This window comes from Orycteropus afer, unplaced genomic scaffold, assembly GCF_000298275.1.
Source record: "Orycteropus afer afer isolate SDZICR_OR568_19922 unplaced genomic scaffold, OryAfe1.0 scaffold00028, whole genome shotgun sequence".
In the NCBI taxonomy this organism is placed as follows: Eukaryota; Metazoa; Chordata; class Mammalia; order Tubulidentata; family Orycteropodidae; genus Orycteropus; species Orycteropus afer.
Window position 1 is genome coordinate 5,499,309 of NW_006921615.1, and position 14,498 is coordinate 5,513,806.

Sequence of the window (14,498 nt, forward strand, 5' to 3'; positions counted from 1 at the left end):
ATGAGACAAAGTGTATGTGAACTGCTCTTTGGAAAGTGAATTTTCTCTGTAAATTTTCAGCTAAAACACAATAAAATAAATAAATAAAGATTGTAAACAGGGAACCAGAGACATCAACTGACAAATGAGGACAACTACAAACCAAAAAGAGGGAAAAAATTGTGTAGTTACAGAACTTCTAAATGGTAGGAAAATCAAGACAACTACAAGGTAAGAACAGACTTTTCTAGGAAGAAAACTAAAAATCACAGGATTACCTCAAAGAAACATGAAAAACCTTCACATCAAAAATAAAAAAGAGGATGAGCACAAATATTAAGCAAATACTAAAACAATAGCAACGAAGGAAGTGATAACACAATTCATAAACAAAATGAGCTCAGCACAGGAAATTATAAGGAACAAAGAAATCAACACCACGAAAAAGCACATAACAAAATGACAGCAACAAATTCATACTTGTCTATAACTAAACATCCGGCAAGGAACTTAGCCCCAAGATTTACAGAAAACTCCAACACCTCAACAGCAAAGGGATTACCAATCCAATTGAAAAGTGGGCAGAAGACATGAATAAATACTTCATCAAGAAGGATATTCAGGCTTCCAGCAAACACATGAAGAGATGCTCACGATCACTGGCCATCAGAGATGCAAATCAAAACAACCATGAGATACCACCTCACCCCAGCATTGATAGCAAGGTTTAATGAGACAGAAAGTAACAAATGTCGGCAGAGATGTGGAGAGACTGGGACTCTCACACTGCTGTTGGGACTGTGAAGTGATACAACACTGTGGAAAGCAGTATGGCGATTCCTTACAAAGCTGGAATTGGAGATACCATTTGACCCAGCAATCCCATTACTAGGTATACATTCTAAAGAAGTGAGAGCCAGGACAGCGACAGATATATGTACACCCATGTTCATCACAGCACTATTTATAATAGCAAAAAGATGGAAACAACACACATACCCATCAACGAAGAATGGATGACCAAACTATGGAACATACACACAATGGAATATTATGCAGCACTAAGGAATAATGTAGAATCTGCAAAACACTGCATAACATGGATAAACTTGGAGGACATGATGCTGAGTGAAATGAGTCAATCACACAAGGACAAATATAGTATTAGTTCGTTGTTGTGGAGGGTCAAGGAAAGGTTTATATATGGAGGGAAACTGTCTTTTTTGGTTGCCAGGGGTGGGAGGGGAGGGAACATTGCAAAAAAAAAAAAGAAAAGGAAAGAAAATGCATTGACCCATGTCACTTTCTCAAAAAAAAAACAACCTGAACTCACTACCACCAAGTCGGTCCCGACTCACAGAGACCCCCTTGGGTTTCCAAAGCATTATCACTACAGAAGCTCAACTTTCCTTCCGAGGAGTGGCTGGTGGGTTTGAACCACCAGCCTTCTACTTAGTACTAAAATGCCTTTGGAACTATGCCATAAGACCTCCCCATCTCACTTTAGTTTTGTCTATTTCACTGTACATAAATTATATTTTTTAAAAAAATGCATTTTTAAGAAAACTGAAAAAAAAATCAGAACATAGAATGTAGGCTATATGAATCTAGGAAAATTGGAACTTGCCAAAAATGAAATGGAATGTGTAAACCTCAGTATCCTAGGCATTAATGAGCTAAAATGGTCTGGTTTTGGCCATTTTAAATCTGGCCATATGATCTACTATGCCAGGAATGACAAACTAAAGAGGAATGGCGTGGCATTCATTGTCAAAAAGAATGTTTCAAGATCTATCCTCAAGTACAATGCTGTCACTGATAGGCTATTACCCATACACCTCCAAGGAAGACCAGTTAATACTACCATTATTCAAATTTACACACCAACCACCAAAGCCAAAGATGAGGAAACTGAAGATTTTTACCAACTTCAGCAGTCTGAAATTTACCAAACATGCAATCAAGATGTGTTGATTATCATTGGTGACTGGAATGCAAAAGATGCAAATAAAGAAGAGTTGGCAGTAGTTGGAATATGGGCATGGTGATAGAAAAAACACTGGAGATCATATGATAGAATTTTGCAAGACCAATGACCTATTCATTGCAAATACCTTATTTCAACATACATGGCAGCTATACACATGGACTTCACCAGATGGAATACACAGGAATCAGATCAACTACATTGGTGAAAAGAGGCAATGGAGAAGTTCAACGTCCTCAGCCAAAACAAGGCCAGGAGCTGGCTGTGGAATTGACGTTCAACAGCTCATATGCAAGTTCAAGATGAAGTTGAAGACAATTAAAACAAGTCCAGGAGAGACAAAATATAACATTGATTAAATCCCTTCTGAATTTAGAGACCATCTTAAGAAGAGATTTGATGCACTGAACACCAATGACCAAAAGCCAGAGGAATTGTGGGACAACATCAAGATCATCATCAATGAAGAAAGCAAATGGGCATTAAAAAGACAGAAAAGGAAGAAAACACCAAAATGGATGCCAGAAGAGACTCTGAAATTTGCCCCTGAATGGACAGTAGCTAAAGCAAATGGAGGAAATGACAAGATAAAAGAGCTGAACAGAAGATTTCAAAGAACAGATCAAGAAGACAAAGTCAATTATTATAATGAAATGTGCCAAGAGCTGGAGTTAGAAAACCAAAAGGGAAGAACACGCTCGGCATTTCTCAATCTCAAAGAACTGAGCAAAAAATTTAAGCCTCAAGTTGCAATACTCAAAGATTTAGTATCGACAAAATACTAAATGATGCAGGAAACATCAAAAGAAGATGGAATGAATACACAGAGTCACTGTACCAAAAAGAACTGGTCAATGTTCATCCATTTCAGGAGGTAGCATATGATCAAGAGCCAATGGTAGTGAAGAAAGAAGTTGAAGCTGCACTGAAGGAACTGGTGAAAAACAAGGCTCCAGGTATTGACAGAATACCCCTTGAGATGTTTCAACAAATGGATGCCACGCTGGAGGCACTCACTAGGCTATGCCAAGAGATTTGGAAGACAGCTACCTGGCCAACTGACTGCAAGAGATCCATTTTTGTACCCATTCCAAAGACAAGTGATCCCACAGAATGTGAAAATTATTGAACAATATCATTAATATCACACACAAGTAAAATCTTACTGAAGATAATTCAAAAATGGTTGTAGTAGTATATCAACAGAGAACTTCCCAAATGCAAACTGGATTCAAGAGAAGACATGGAATGAGGGATATCATTGCTGGTGTCAGACAGATCCTGGTTGAAAGCAAAGAATACAAGAAAGATCTCTGCTACCATTTTATTGACTATGCAAATGCATTCAATTCATTCGATGTGTGGAGCAAAACAAATTACTGCTAACAGTGAGAAGAATGGGAATTCCAGAACATTTAATTGTACTCATGAAGAACATGTACATAGACCAGGACGCTGTCATTCAAACAAAACAAGGGAATACTACATGGTTTAAAACTGGGAAGGGAGTGTCTCAGGGTTGTATCCTCTCATCATAGCTATTCAAGTCTGTATGCTGAACAAATAATCTGAGAAGCTGGACTATATGAAGAAGAACACGGTATCAGGATTGGAGGAAGATTCCTTAACAACCTGAGATATGCAGATAACACAATCTTGCTTGCTGAAAGTGAAGATGACCTAAAGATGAAAAGCTACACTCTTCAGAAAGGATCATACCTCAACATAAAGAAAACAAAAATCCTTACAACTGGACCAATAATCAACATCATGACAAACGAAGAAAAGACTAAAGTTGTCAAGGATTTCATTTCACTTGGATCCACAATCAACACTCATGGAAGCAGAAGTCAAGAAATCAGACATATTACACTGGGCAAATCCTCTGTAAAAGAATTCTTTAAAATGTTTAGAGGCAAAGATGTTAACTTCGAAAACTATGGTGCACCTAACCCAAGCTATGGTATTTTCATTTACCTCATATGTGTGTGAAAGCTGGACAATGAATATTGAAGACCAAAGAAGAGGTGATGTTTTGGAATTGTGGTCTTGGTGAAGAATACTGAAAATACCACAGACTGCCAAGAGAATGAACAAATCTGTCCCGAAAGAAGGGTACTCAGAATACTCCTTAGAAGCAAGAATGGCCAGTCGTCCTCTCACCTTCTTTGGTCGTGTTGTAAGAATGAACCAGTCCCTGGAGAAGGATATTGGAAAATGGTAATCTTCACAACTGGACCAATAAGCAGTATCATGATAAATGGAGAAAAGATTGAAGCTGTTAAAGATTTCCTATTACTTGTTTCCACCACCAACACCAAAGGAAGTAGCAGTCATCAGATGATGCACTGCACTGGGAAAATATGCTACAAAAGGCCTCTTTCAAGTGATGAAGAGCAAAGATGTCTCCTTGAAGACTAAGGTGCACCTAACCCAAGCCATGGTATTTTCAATTGCCTCATATACATGTGAGAGCTGGACAATGAACAAGGAAGACCAAAGAAGAGTTGATGCTTTTGAGTTGTGGTGTTGGCAAAGAATACTGAAAGTACCATGGACTGCCAAAAGAACTAACAAATCTTTCCTGGAAGAAATGCAGCCAGAATGCTCCTTGGAAGCAAGAATGGCCAGACTTCATCTTACCTACTTCAGTCATGCTGTCAGAAGGGACCATTCCCTGGAGAAGGATATCATGCTTGGTAAAGTGGAGGGTCAGCAAAGAAGGGGAAGGCCCTCAAAGAGATGGATTGACACAGTGGCTGCAACAGTGGGCTCAGGTATAGCAAGGATTGTGAGGCTGGTGCAGGATCAGGGTGTTTCGCTCTGTTCTACAGAGTCACTATGAGTCAGAGCTGACTCGATGGCACCTAACAACAACAGCAACAACAAAGTAGAAGGTCAGTGAAAAAGGGGAAGAAACTCGATGAGATGGATTGACACAGTGGCTCCAACAACGGGCTTAAGTATAGCCAGGACTGTGAGGATGGCATAGGACAGCAGTGTTTTTTTTCTGTAGTACACAGGGTCACTGTGAGTTGGAGCTGACTTGATGGCACCTAACAACAACAACAACAACTCATTTGTTCTTCACAAACTTTATAAGGTTTTAATCCTATTTTATAGATATAGAAACTGAGACACAAAGAAGTATATAAGTACCTTGAATAATTCAGAAAGACTAAAATTCAAATCAATCCCAACAATTCCAAAAGCCTTGTTCTAAATTATATTTCCTTTCAACATAATACCACTTTACAATCCCATGAAAATTCTGAGGGTTCCAAAATTTCAGAAATGGAAAGTTAAATGTGCTGTCTTAATTGTAGTACATCAAGATTGTGCCTGAAATTTGGCTATCCCTAACATAGCAAAGGACAAAACAAAATAATAAGCAAACACAATTACTTAAAAAGAATGCCTCCCAAGAATGTTATATGCAGTATACAATATGTCTAAAACATCAAAAGACTACTGGTCATCAATACTTCCACTATAATTCAGCAAATATCCCAAGAACCTAAATCTTTATATCGCTAACAGCTTCTAGCATATTCTGTTTCCTTTATGATATTCCTCAGGACATTTTCTACAATTGTATTCTGATACTAAACTCACAACTAGACCTTATTCCTTAACAGCTCTTAATGTCTGGTGATACAGAATCCTGAAGTGTGTTTCACATAACTTCCAAACCTACTGCCATGGAGTCAATTTCAACTTACAGCAACCCTACAGGACAGAGTAGAACTACCCCATAGGGTTTCCAAGGTTTATGGAAGCAGACTACCTCTTCCTGCTACAGAGCAGTCAGTGGGTTTCAACTACTGACCTATGGTTAGTAACTGATACCTTAACCACTGAACCACCATAGCTCTTTTCACAAAACTTGCATAGTTCTTTACACATTTTGCAAATGGCGTCAGGCGATTTCTAAAGTTAATTATGAAACCATTCTACAGTTCTAGAGGCTACACAGCTTTCAACAAACTTAAATTACAAAAGAAAAACGAAAAAGCTCCAAAGTATTCAAACATCAACATAATGCCCACATACCTCAGGAAACGCAAAAAGAATTGTTCAATGGAAGGACACCATTTTATGTAGCTTTACCCGTTTCTAAGTACTGATTATAAAAATTCCACAATATAAAAATATGTTTATAACATCAAACACTCAAATATAATTATGAATCTAAAGGCATATTAGAATTATCTTTACTAAACCACACAGCTCTCCATAGAAACAAGAAATAATTTAAAAAAAAAAACCACAGTGAATAAGGTTTTCTAACCTTTCAAAGTCACCTTGCCTTGTAAATTTTGACAACCTATACACAGCCCAGTTGTTAAGCTGTTTAGAGGTCATTCCTCTTCCATTATCTATCACTGCAACGGCAGGTTTTCCTTGTGCTTCATCAAAATGCTATGAAACAAAATAAGTTTAAAAACATAGAAAAGTCAAACCAATATTTAAAATATGAAACATTAATTATTTTAAAAAGTGATTTAATGGGATCCCTCATACATTGCTAGTGGAAATGTAAATTAACACAGTATTCTGAAAGACACTTCAGTTATATGTATTAAAAGCCTTAGAATTCTACATATCCATTAACCCAGAAATTTGCTTTCTCAGAATTTAGCTTAAGAAAATAATCAGAGATGTGCACAAGACCTGTAAGGCTGTCCATCATCCCAGCATTGCTTACAATGGCAAAAGAAAAGATAAAATCTAAATGTTCAACAACACAAGACGTGACTACATAATTTAAATTATAGCCAGTAAGTAACTCTGCAGCAATGGGTAAAATATTGCTACCAATGGATAAAGAGACATCAGATAATTATTTCTACTTTTAGTTTAACTTTATTTGCTAATTTTTCTCAAACTTGTACTAATTTTATAAAAGGAAAAGCTACACTATAGTATTATTTTCTTACCAATTTGATCTGTATTCTTCTTATACCATTGTTACGAGAAGTAGCAGATAATGAATTGTCAATTAATTCCGCAAGAGCAAATGCTAGAAGAGATTGAAAAAATATTATTGCTTAACTTTCCCCTTCCAAATTCTTCATACAAAAGTTCAAAGCACAAGAGGCTCTGAAGTACCTTAAGCCATCATTTTAATTTTCCAAACAGCTAAAATTAAAGTCTTATCCTGATCCTAATGATATGATACATAATAAAGCTTCATCACCAATCACCAACAGCATAAGAAAGCAGTCATCAACCAATACTTGTATGGCACTATATACAGCGTGAGTCAACCAGCCATGATTCCTGGTTTCAAGGAGTTTATAATCTAAAAGGAGGCATACAGAAATTATAGAGAAAAAGACAACCATAACCATAAAATCATGTAGGTATAAGGTATAAAACTACATGCACAAATCAAAATTTAGCACATTTAAGAGTATGGAGCAAATAAGAAACAACTATAAAATACCTTTTAAAAGCTAATTTAGATAAAGAATTCTTACGACTAATAGAAACCTGTGAAATGGCAGAACATGTCTGCTTAACTGACACATAACTGCTGTTGATTTTCTATCACACAACCAACCTGACATTCAATTTTTCACTAGCTTTGTACTGTTTACTAATATCCAAATATTCTCCTTTCCTCAAGATCACTATTCAAACTATTTTCTGCTTTTATTCCCTTAATTAAAAAGAAAGCGTAACATGCCAAATTTATTTCACTTACTGCCACTGAAGTTTAATCCAAGTAAAGCTATAATTAATCCACAAAGTAGCACTCCAGCAAGCACATGCACTCACCCTAAGCACTAAAAGGTGGCTATGTTTATTAACTAGTGAGCATGGAGTTACAACAAATCAGACATTAACTAGTGAGAAGGGAGTTACAACTAATCAGAAATATGTAAGTATCTAACTAAGGGTAATACTCTAGAAAATGGAGAAGGACACTGTAGGAAACAGGAGGAAAATAGAGTTAAGAGAAACATGGAAGAAATGAGTAGAACTTAGTATCTGATTAGATAAAAAAAAAGAAAAAGAAATAAAAAATACTTCAAAATGTTTGCCTATGAAAGACTGGATTAATGTATTTCCCATTAAAGGAAAATTTATAGGGAGGAAAGAAAAATTGTTTTAGATACTGTGCCCTATCAAGCTCAATGAGTTCCATGACAAGATAGAGCAGATGACACGCTTAATTTAAAGAATGAAAACAGCCAGAGATAAAGATTTTCACTTCACTGGCATAGATCTAATAGATAAGGCTTGAATCAGCTCACTAAGAAAAAAGTATGAAAACAAAATATCAGTATGAGTTGACAAAACATTCACCAGACAGATGGTCAAGAAGAAACAGAAGCAATACCAAAGGTATAAGAAATCAAAGTAAAGAAAGACCAGGAATGTAGTGGAGAGACACAGAAATCAAAGCAAAAGTTTAAACTGAGAAATCATCTTATTCATAAATGACAAGTGGAATAAAAACTGGTATAACCAATCTGGAAAGCAATTAATTTATAATCAAAAGTCTTAAATACATCTTTTGTCTCCACATTTCCACATTTAGAAATTTCCAAGAAAGGATTAAATTCCTTCAGTATTCAAATATTTAAGAACCTATGATGTATCCATCATATGAATAAAACAAAGGAAAAGAACGACATGATCATATCAATTGATGCAGAAAAAAATCAAACACTCATTCTTGATAAAAATTCTAAAATAGGAATAGAAGTGATATTCTTCAACATAATGAAGGGCATCTGTGCCAAACCAACAGCCAAAATTACTCTCAATGGAGAGACACTGAAACCATTCCACTTGCAAACAGAATCGGACAAGGATGCCTTCTATCTATCACCACTTCTACTCACCACTGTATTGGAAGTCCTGGCCAGGGCAATAAGACAAGAAAGGGAAATCAAAGGTATCCAAATTGGTAAGGAAAAAGTCAAACTATCCCTATTTGCTGATGATATGATCCTATACCTAGAAGACCCAAGAGACTCAGTAAAAAAAATTACTGGAACTAATTGAGAGATTTAGCATAGTGGTAGGATACAAGATCAACATACAAAACTCAAGTGGATTACTCTATACCAGCAAAAAGATTGCTGAAAAAGAAATAAAGAAATCAAAATCATTTCTAATAGCTACCAAAATTGAAATACTTGGGAATAAATTTTACCAGGGACACAAAACACCTGTACAAAGAAACCCACAAAAGACTACATCAAGAAACCACGAGAGATCTACATAAATGGAAGAACATACCATGTTCGGGGACAGGAAGATTGAACATTGTGAAAATGTCAATTCTACCCAAAGCAATCTACACATTCAATGTAATCCCAATCCAGATCCCATCAACATTCTTTAAGGATATGGAAAAACAAATCACTAACTCTATATGGAAAGGAAAGAGACCTTGGATAAGCAAAGCACTATTGAAGAACATAGTAGAAGCTTCATGCTCCTAGATCTCAAAACCTACTATATAGGCATAGTAGTAAACAGCCTGCTACTGCTATGACAACAGACACATTGACCAATGGAATAGAACTGTTGTTGTGTTAGGGGCTGTCAAGTCATCTCTGACTCATAGCGACCCTATGCACAGCAGACGAAACACTGCCCGATCCCGCGCCAGCTCCACCATCCTTGTTACACTTGAGCCCATCACCTCAGGCACTGTGTCAATCCATCTCGTTGAGGGCCTTCCCCTCTTTCGTCGACCCTCCAACTTAATAAGTATGACATTCTCCTCCAGGGAATGGTCCCTCTGACAACAGAACCAAAGTAGGTGAGACGAAGTCTGGCCATTCTTGCTTCCAAGGAGCATTCTGGCTACACTTTCACCAGGCAGACTTGTTAGACCTTTTAGCAGTCTATGGTACTTTCAGCATGCTATGACAGCACCACAACTCAAAACCAACAATTCTTCTCTGATCTTCCTTATTCATTGTCCAGCTCTCACATGCATATGAGACAACTGAAAATATCATGGCTTGGGTCAAACACACCTTACTCCTCAAGGAGACATCTTAGCTCTTCAGCACTTGAAAGGGGTCCTCTGAAGCCAGCTGTCCCAGTGCTATATATCATCTGATGTCCTGACTTCTGCTTCCATTGGTATCAATTTTAGAACCAAGCAATGTGAAGTCTCTGACAACTTCACTCTTTTCTCCATTTTTCCTGATGCTGCATATAGGTCCGATTGTCAGGATTTCTGTTTTCTTTATATTGAGATGTAATCCATACTGCAGACTGTATTCTTCAATCTTCATCAGTAAGGGCCTCAAATCATCCTCACTTTCAGCAAGCAAATCTGTCTCCTAAGCATATCACAGGTTGTTAATGATTCTTCCTCCAATCCTGATGCCACGTTCTTCTTCATATAGTCCAGCTTCTCAGATTATCTGCTCAGCATACAGACTGAACAAGTGTGGTGAAAGGATACAACCCTGACACACTCCCTTCTTGATTTTAAACCATGCAGTGTCCCCTTCTGTTCGAACAACAGCCTCCTGGTCTATGTACAGGTTCCTCACGAGTACAATTAAGTGTTCTGGAATTCCCATTCTTCTCAATGTTACCCATAATTTGTTATGATCCACACAATCAAAGGCTTTTGCATAGTCAATAAAACATAAGTAAACATCTTTCTGCTATTTGATGCTTTGAGCCAAGATCCATCTGACATGAACAATGATAGATAACCCTCATTCTACGTCCTCTCCTGAAATCAGTTTGCATTTCTGGAAGTTCTCTGTCAATATACTGCTGCAACCGTTTTTGAATTATCTTCAGTAAGATTTTACTTGCATGTGATATTAATGATATTGTTCAATAATTTCCACATTCTGTGGGATCACCTTTTTTGGAATGGGTACAAATATGGATCTCTTCCGGTCTGTTGGCCAGGTAGCTGTCTTCCAAATATCTTGGCATGAGTGCCTCCAGCGGGGCATCTGTTTGTTGAAACATCTCAATGGATATTCCCATTAGAATTGAGAACCCAGAAATAGATCCATGCACCTAGGGTCAGCTGAGGGCTGAAAACCATCACATGGGGAAGAAATTGTCTGTTTAACAAGTGGTGCTGGCAAAACTGGATATTCATTTGTAGAAAAATGAAACAAGAATGTATCTCACACCATACCCAAAAACTAACTCCAGATAGATCAAAGAATTAAATGTGAAACCTAAAACTATTATAAAGTTTCTCAAGGAAAAAGTAGGAGGAAATTTAGGAGCCCTAATATATGGCACGGGAGCTCTGGTAGTGTAGTGCCTAAAGCATCTGACTGCTAACCAGAAGGCTGGTGGTTCAAACCTACCAGCCACTCCTCAGAAGGAAGTTTGGGCAATCTACTTCCATAGAGATACTGCCTCAGAAACCCAAGGAGGAGTCACTATGAGTTGGGATCAACTCGACGACAATGAGTTTGGTTTTATTGTGATATATGGCATAAACAGACTATCAAGCATAACTCAAAATGCACAAAAAGCAGAAGAGAAATGAGATGAATGGAACCTTCAAAAATTAAATTTTTATGTGCTTCCAAAGAATTCTCCAAAAGAGTCAAAAGAGAACCTACAGATTGGGAAAAAAATACTTGGAAATAACATATCTGATGAAGGACTTATCTATAAAATTTACAGAAAACACCAATATCTCAAGAACAAAAAGACAAACAATCCAATTTAAAAAACGGGCAGAAGACATGAACAGACATTTCACAAAAGAGGATATTCAGATGGCCAACAAACATACGAAGAAATGATCGTTAGCCATTAGAGAGATGCAAATCAAAACAACGAGACACCATCTTGCCCCAGCACTAGTAGCAAAGTTCAACAAGACAGAAAATAACAAATGCTGGTCAGGATGTGAAGAGATTGGGACTCTAATATACTGCTGGTGGGACTGTAAAATGATACAACCACTGTGGAAAGCAGTATGGCAATTCCTTAAAAAGTGGAATCAGAAATACCATTTGACCCAGCAATTCCATTACTAGGTAGATATCCTAAAGGAATGAGAGCCAAGACAAGAAGAGATATATGCACACCCACGTTCATCGCAGCACTGTTTACAATAGCAAAAAGATGGCAACAACCTAGGTGCCCATTAACAGAAGAATGGATAACCAAACTATGGTACATACACACAATGGAATACTATTGAATAATAATGGAATAATATTGAATAATGCAGAATCTGCAAAACACCACAAAACGTGGGTGAACTTGGAAGACATCATGCTGAGTGAAATAAGTCAATCACAGAAGGACAAATATTGTATTAGTCCGTTACTGTAAAAACTCAGGAAAGGTTTATATATGGAAGCAAATTGTCTTGGTTGATTACCAGTGGTAGGGGAGAGAGGAGAGAACACTGCTAGATAAGAAGAGACAAGAATTGATTTGGGTGAAGGGAAGGGCAATGTACCAAATGTGAATGATCAACACGGTAGCACTGAGGAAGAAAAAGACATAGAGAAGTGCACAGTAGGTACAGAAAATAAAGATGAACCCTTTTGCATATACAGTACTGTGTTGTCAGTGATAGGAAACACTGATCTACGGGTGGACTGAAGCGTGGACAGGCTGAATTAGGTATATCTATGCAGGGGGAAGTGTGCTCATGAACATGCATTGGTAGACAATGTTTCTACAAGTGTATTTGAATGTTCTGGAAAAATGTCCAGATATATAGTAGAGTTGACAAGGGACAAGGTTGTAGCCACTTCTTGGCCACAGCCAGCTATCCGGAGGGAGCAAGCAGTTGAACCTGTAGGTTTGGGACCATGGTCACAGGGGACATCAAGCTCAGCTGGCGTAATATACTACACAATCATATTGTTCCACATCCTACTTTGGCGAGTAGCAACTTGGATTTTAAAAGCTTGCAAGCAGCCATCTAGATGCAATGAGTTGTCTCCTTGTCTAGAGCAAAGAAGAATGAAGAAAACCAAAGATGCAAACAAACAATTAGTCCAAGTGACTGGTACACCATGTGATCCTCAGCCTATATGATTATTAGACCAGAAGAACTAGACAATGCCTGGCTACCACTGTCAACTACTCAGAGAGGGATCTATGGGAGATCCTAGATATAGTGGGAGAGCAATGTGGAACAAAACTCAAAATCATTTTTAAAAAAAAAAGGACCAGGTTTGTTGGTTTGACAGAGCCTGGGGGAATCCCTGAGACTATGGCCCCTTTCAGGTCTATGATTGAACCCACTCCTGTGGCTTCCAGCCAAACAAAAGACTGGCATATGAGCTGAACATTCACATTAGGCAGATACACTCCTTGGAGAGATCAATCATGGGAGAATAGAAGGGCTCTGTATGCACAGGGATTAGCCCGGGATGCAGGAGTGCATGCGAAGGAAGACACAAGGAAGAGATAACTATGGGGAGGAAGTAGGAAGAGAGCTATCACATTGTGGGAAATTGTAGACAATGTCATGAAACAAAGTATACGTGAACTGCTGTTGGAAAATGAATTTGCTCTGTAAACTTTCACCCAAATCACAATAAAATTTTTTTAAAAAGTACCTATGATATAATAGGGCCTTTTCTAGGAATCGGGAGCTCTGGTAGCATAATGGCTAAGGCACTTGACTGCTAACCAGAAGGCTGGCAGTTCAAACCCACCAGCCACTCCTCAGAAGGAAGGCTGGGCAATCTACTTCCGTAGTGACACTGCCTCAGAAACCCAAGGAGGGGTCGCTATGAGTCGGGTCCGACTTGACGGCACATAACAACAACAACAACATTCTAGGAATCAGACAAAACAAAAATTTTGCTCTTGTGGAGTTAATATTCTAATGGAGGAAGACAAGAAATTACATATAATCTTAATAAATAAGTGAATTCTACAGCATGTTTGAAAACAGCATGTGCTATGAAAGGAAAATGGGAAAGGAGTCAAAAAAGCGTAAGGGCACAGGGAGAACACAGCTACAATTTTAAATAAGGTGATCATTGTAAGGTGCTTTGAGAAGGTAACAGATACAGAGGCTTGAACAAAGTGAGGGAATGAGACAGGAAGCTATCTGGGGGAAAGCTTTCCAGGCATAGGGTCCTAAGCTGCAAATACGGCTGGCATGTTAGAGGAACAGTGAGGAGGCCAATATGGCAGGCAAGGAGAACAGCAGTGGAAATACAGTCAGGGAGGTACAAATCAGGATTGATAAGGCCTTTTAGGTAATTAAGAAGACTGGTAAAAGCAAAAATGGGAGTCATGAATTTTCAGCAGAAGTGACAAAATCTATTTATCAATCTCTGTGCAGGCAGGGATGAAGAAAGAGAGGCCAGTTAAGAAGGCACTGTGTTTTTGCATATACAGTACTGCATTGTCAGTGAAGGCAAACATGGGTATATGGATGGATAGATCGGGTAGGATAGTGGCTAAGGCACTTGACTGCTAACCAGAAGGCTGGCAGTTCATACCCACCAGCCACTCCTCGGAAGGAAGGTTGGGCATTCCTACTTCCGTAGTGATACTGCCTCGGAAACCCAAGGAGGGGTCGCTA

At 38.1% G+C, this 14,498-nt stretch overlaps 1 protein-coding gene across 1 annotated transcript in view; it reads right to left on the reverse strand.

Moving 5' to 3' along the window:
* The window catches only part of SMCHD1 (structural maintenance of chromosomes flexible hinge domain containing 1), a 236,957-nt gene that overhangs the window by 170,217 nt on the left and 52,242 nt on the right, over positions 1–14,498 (reverse strand). Inside the window, exons 4-5 of the mRNA XM_007935470.1 lie at positions 6,907–6,989; positions 6,258–6,388 (exon numbers count right to left, since the gene is read on the reverse strand). Coding sequence (XP_007933661.1) covers positions 6,258–6,388; positions 6,907–6,989 — 214 coding nt within the window. The remainder of the gene's footprint in view (positions 1–6,257; positions 6,389–6,906; positions 6,990–14,498) is intronic.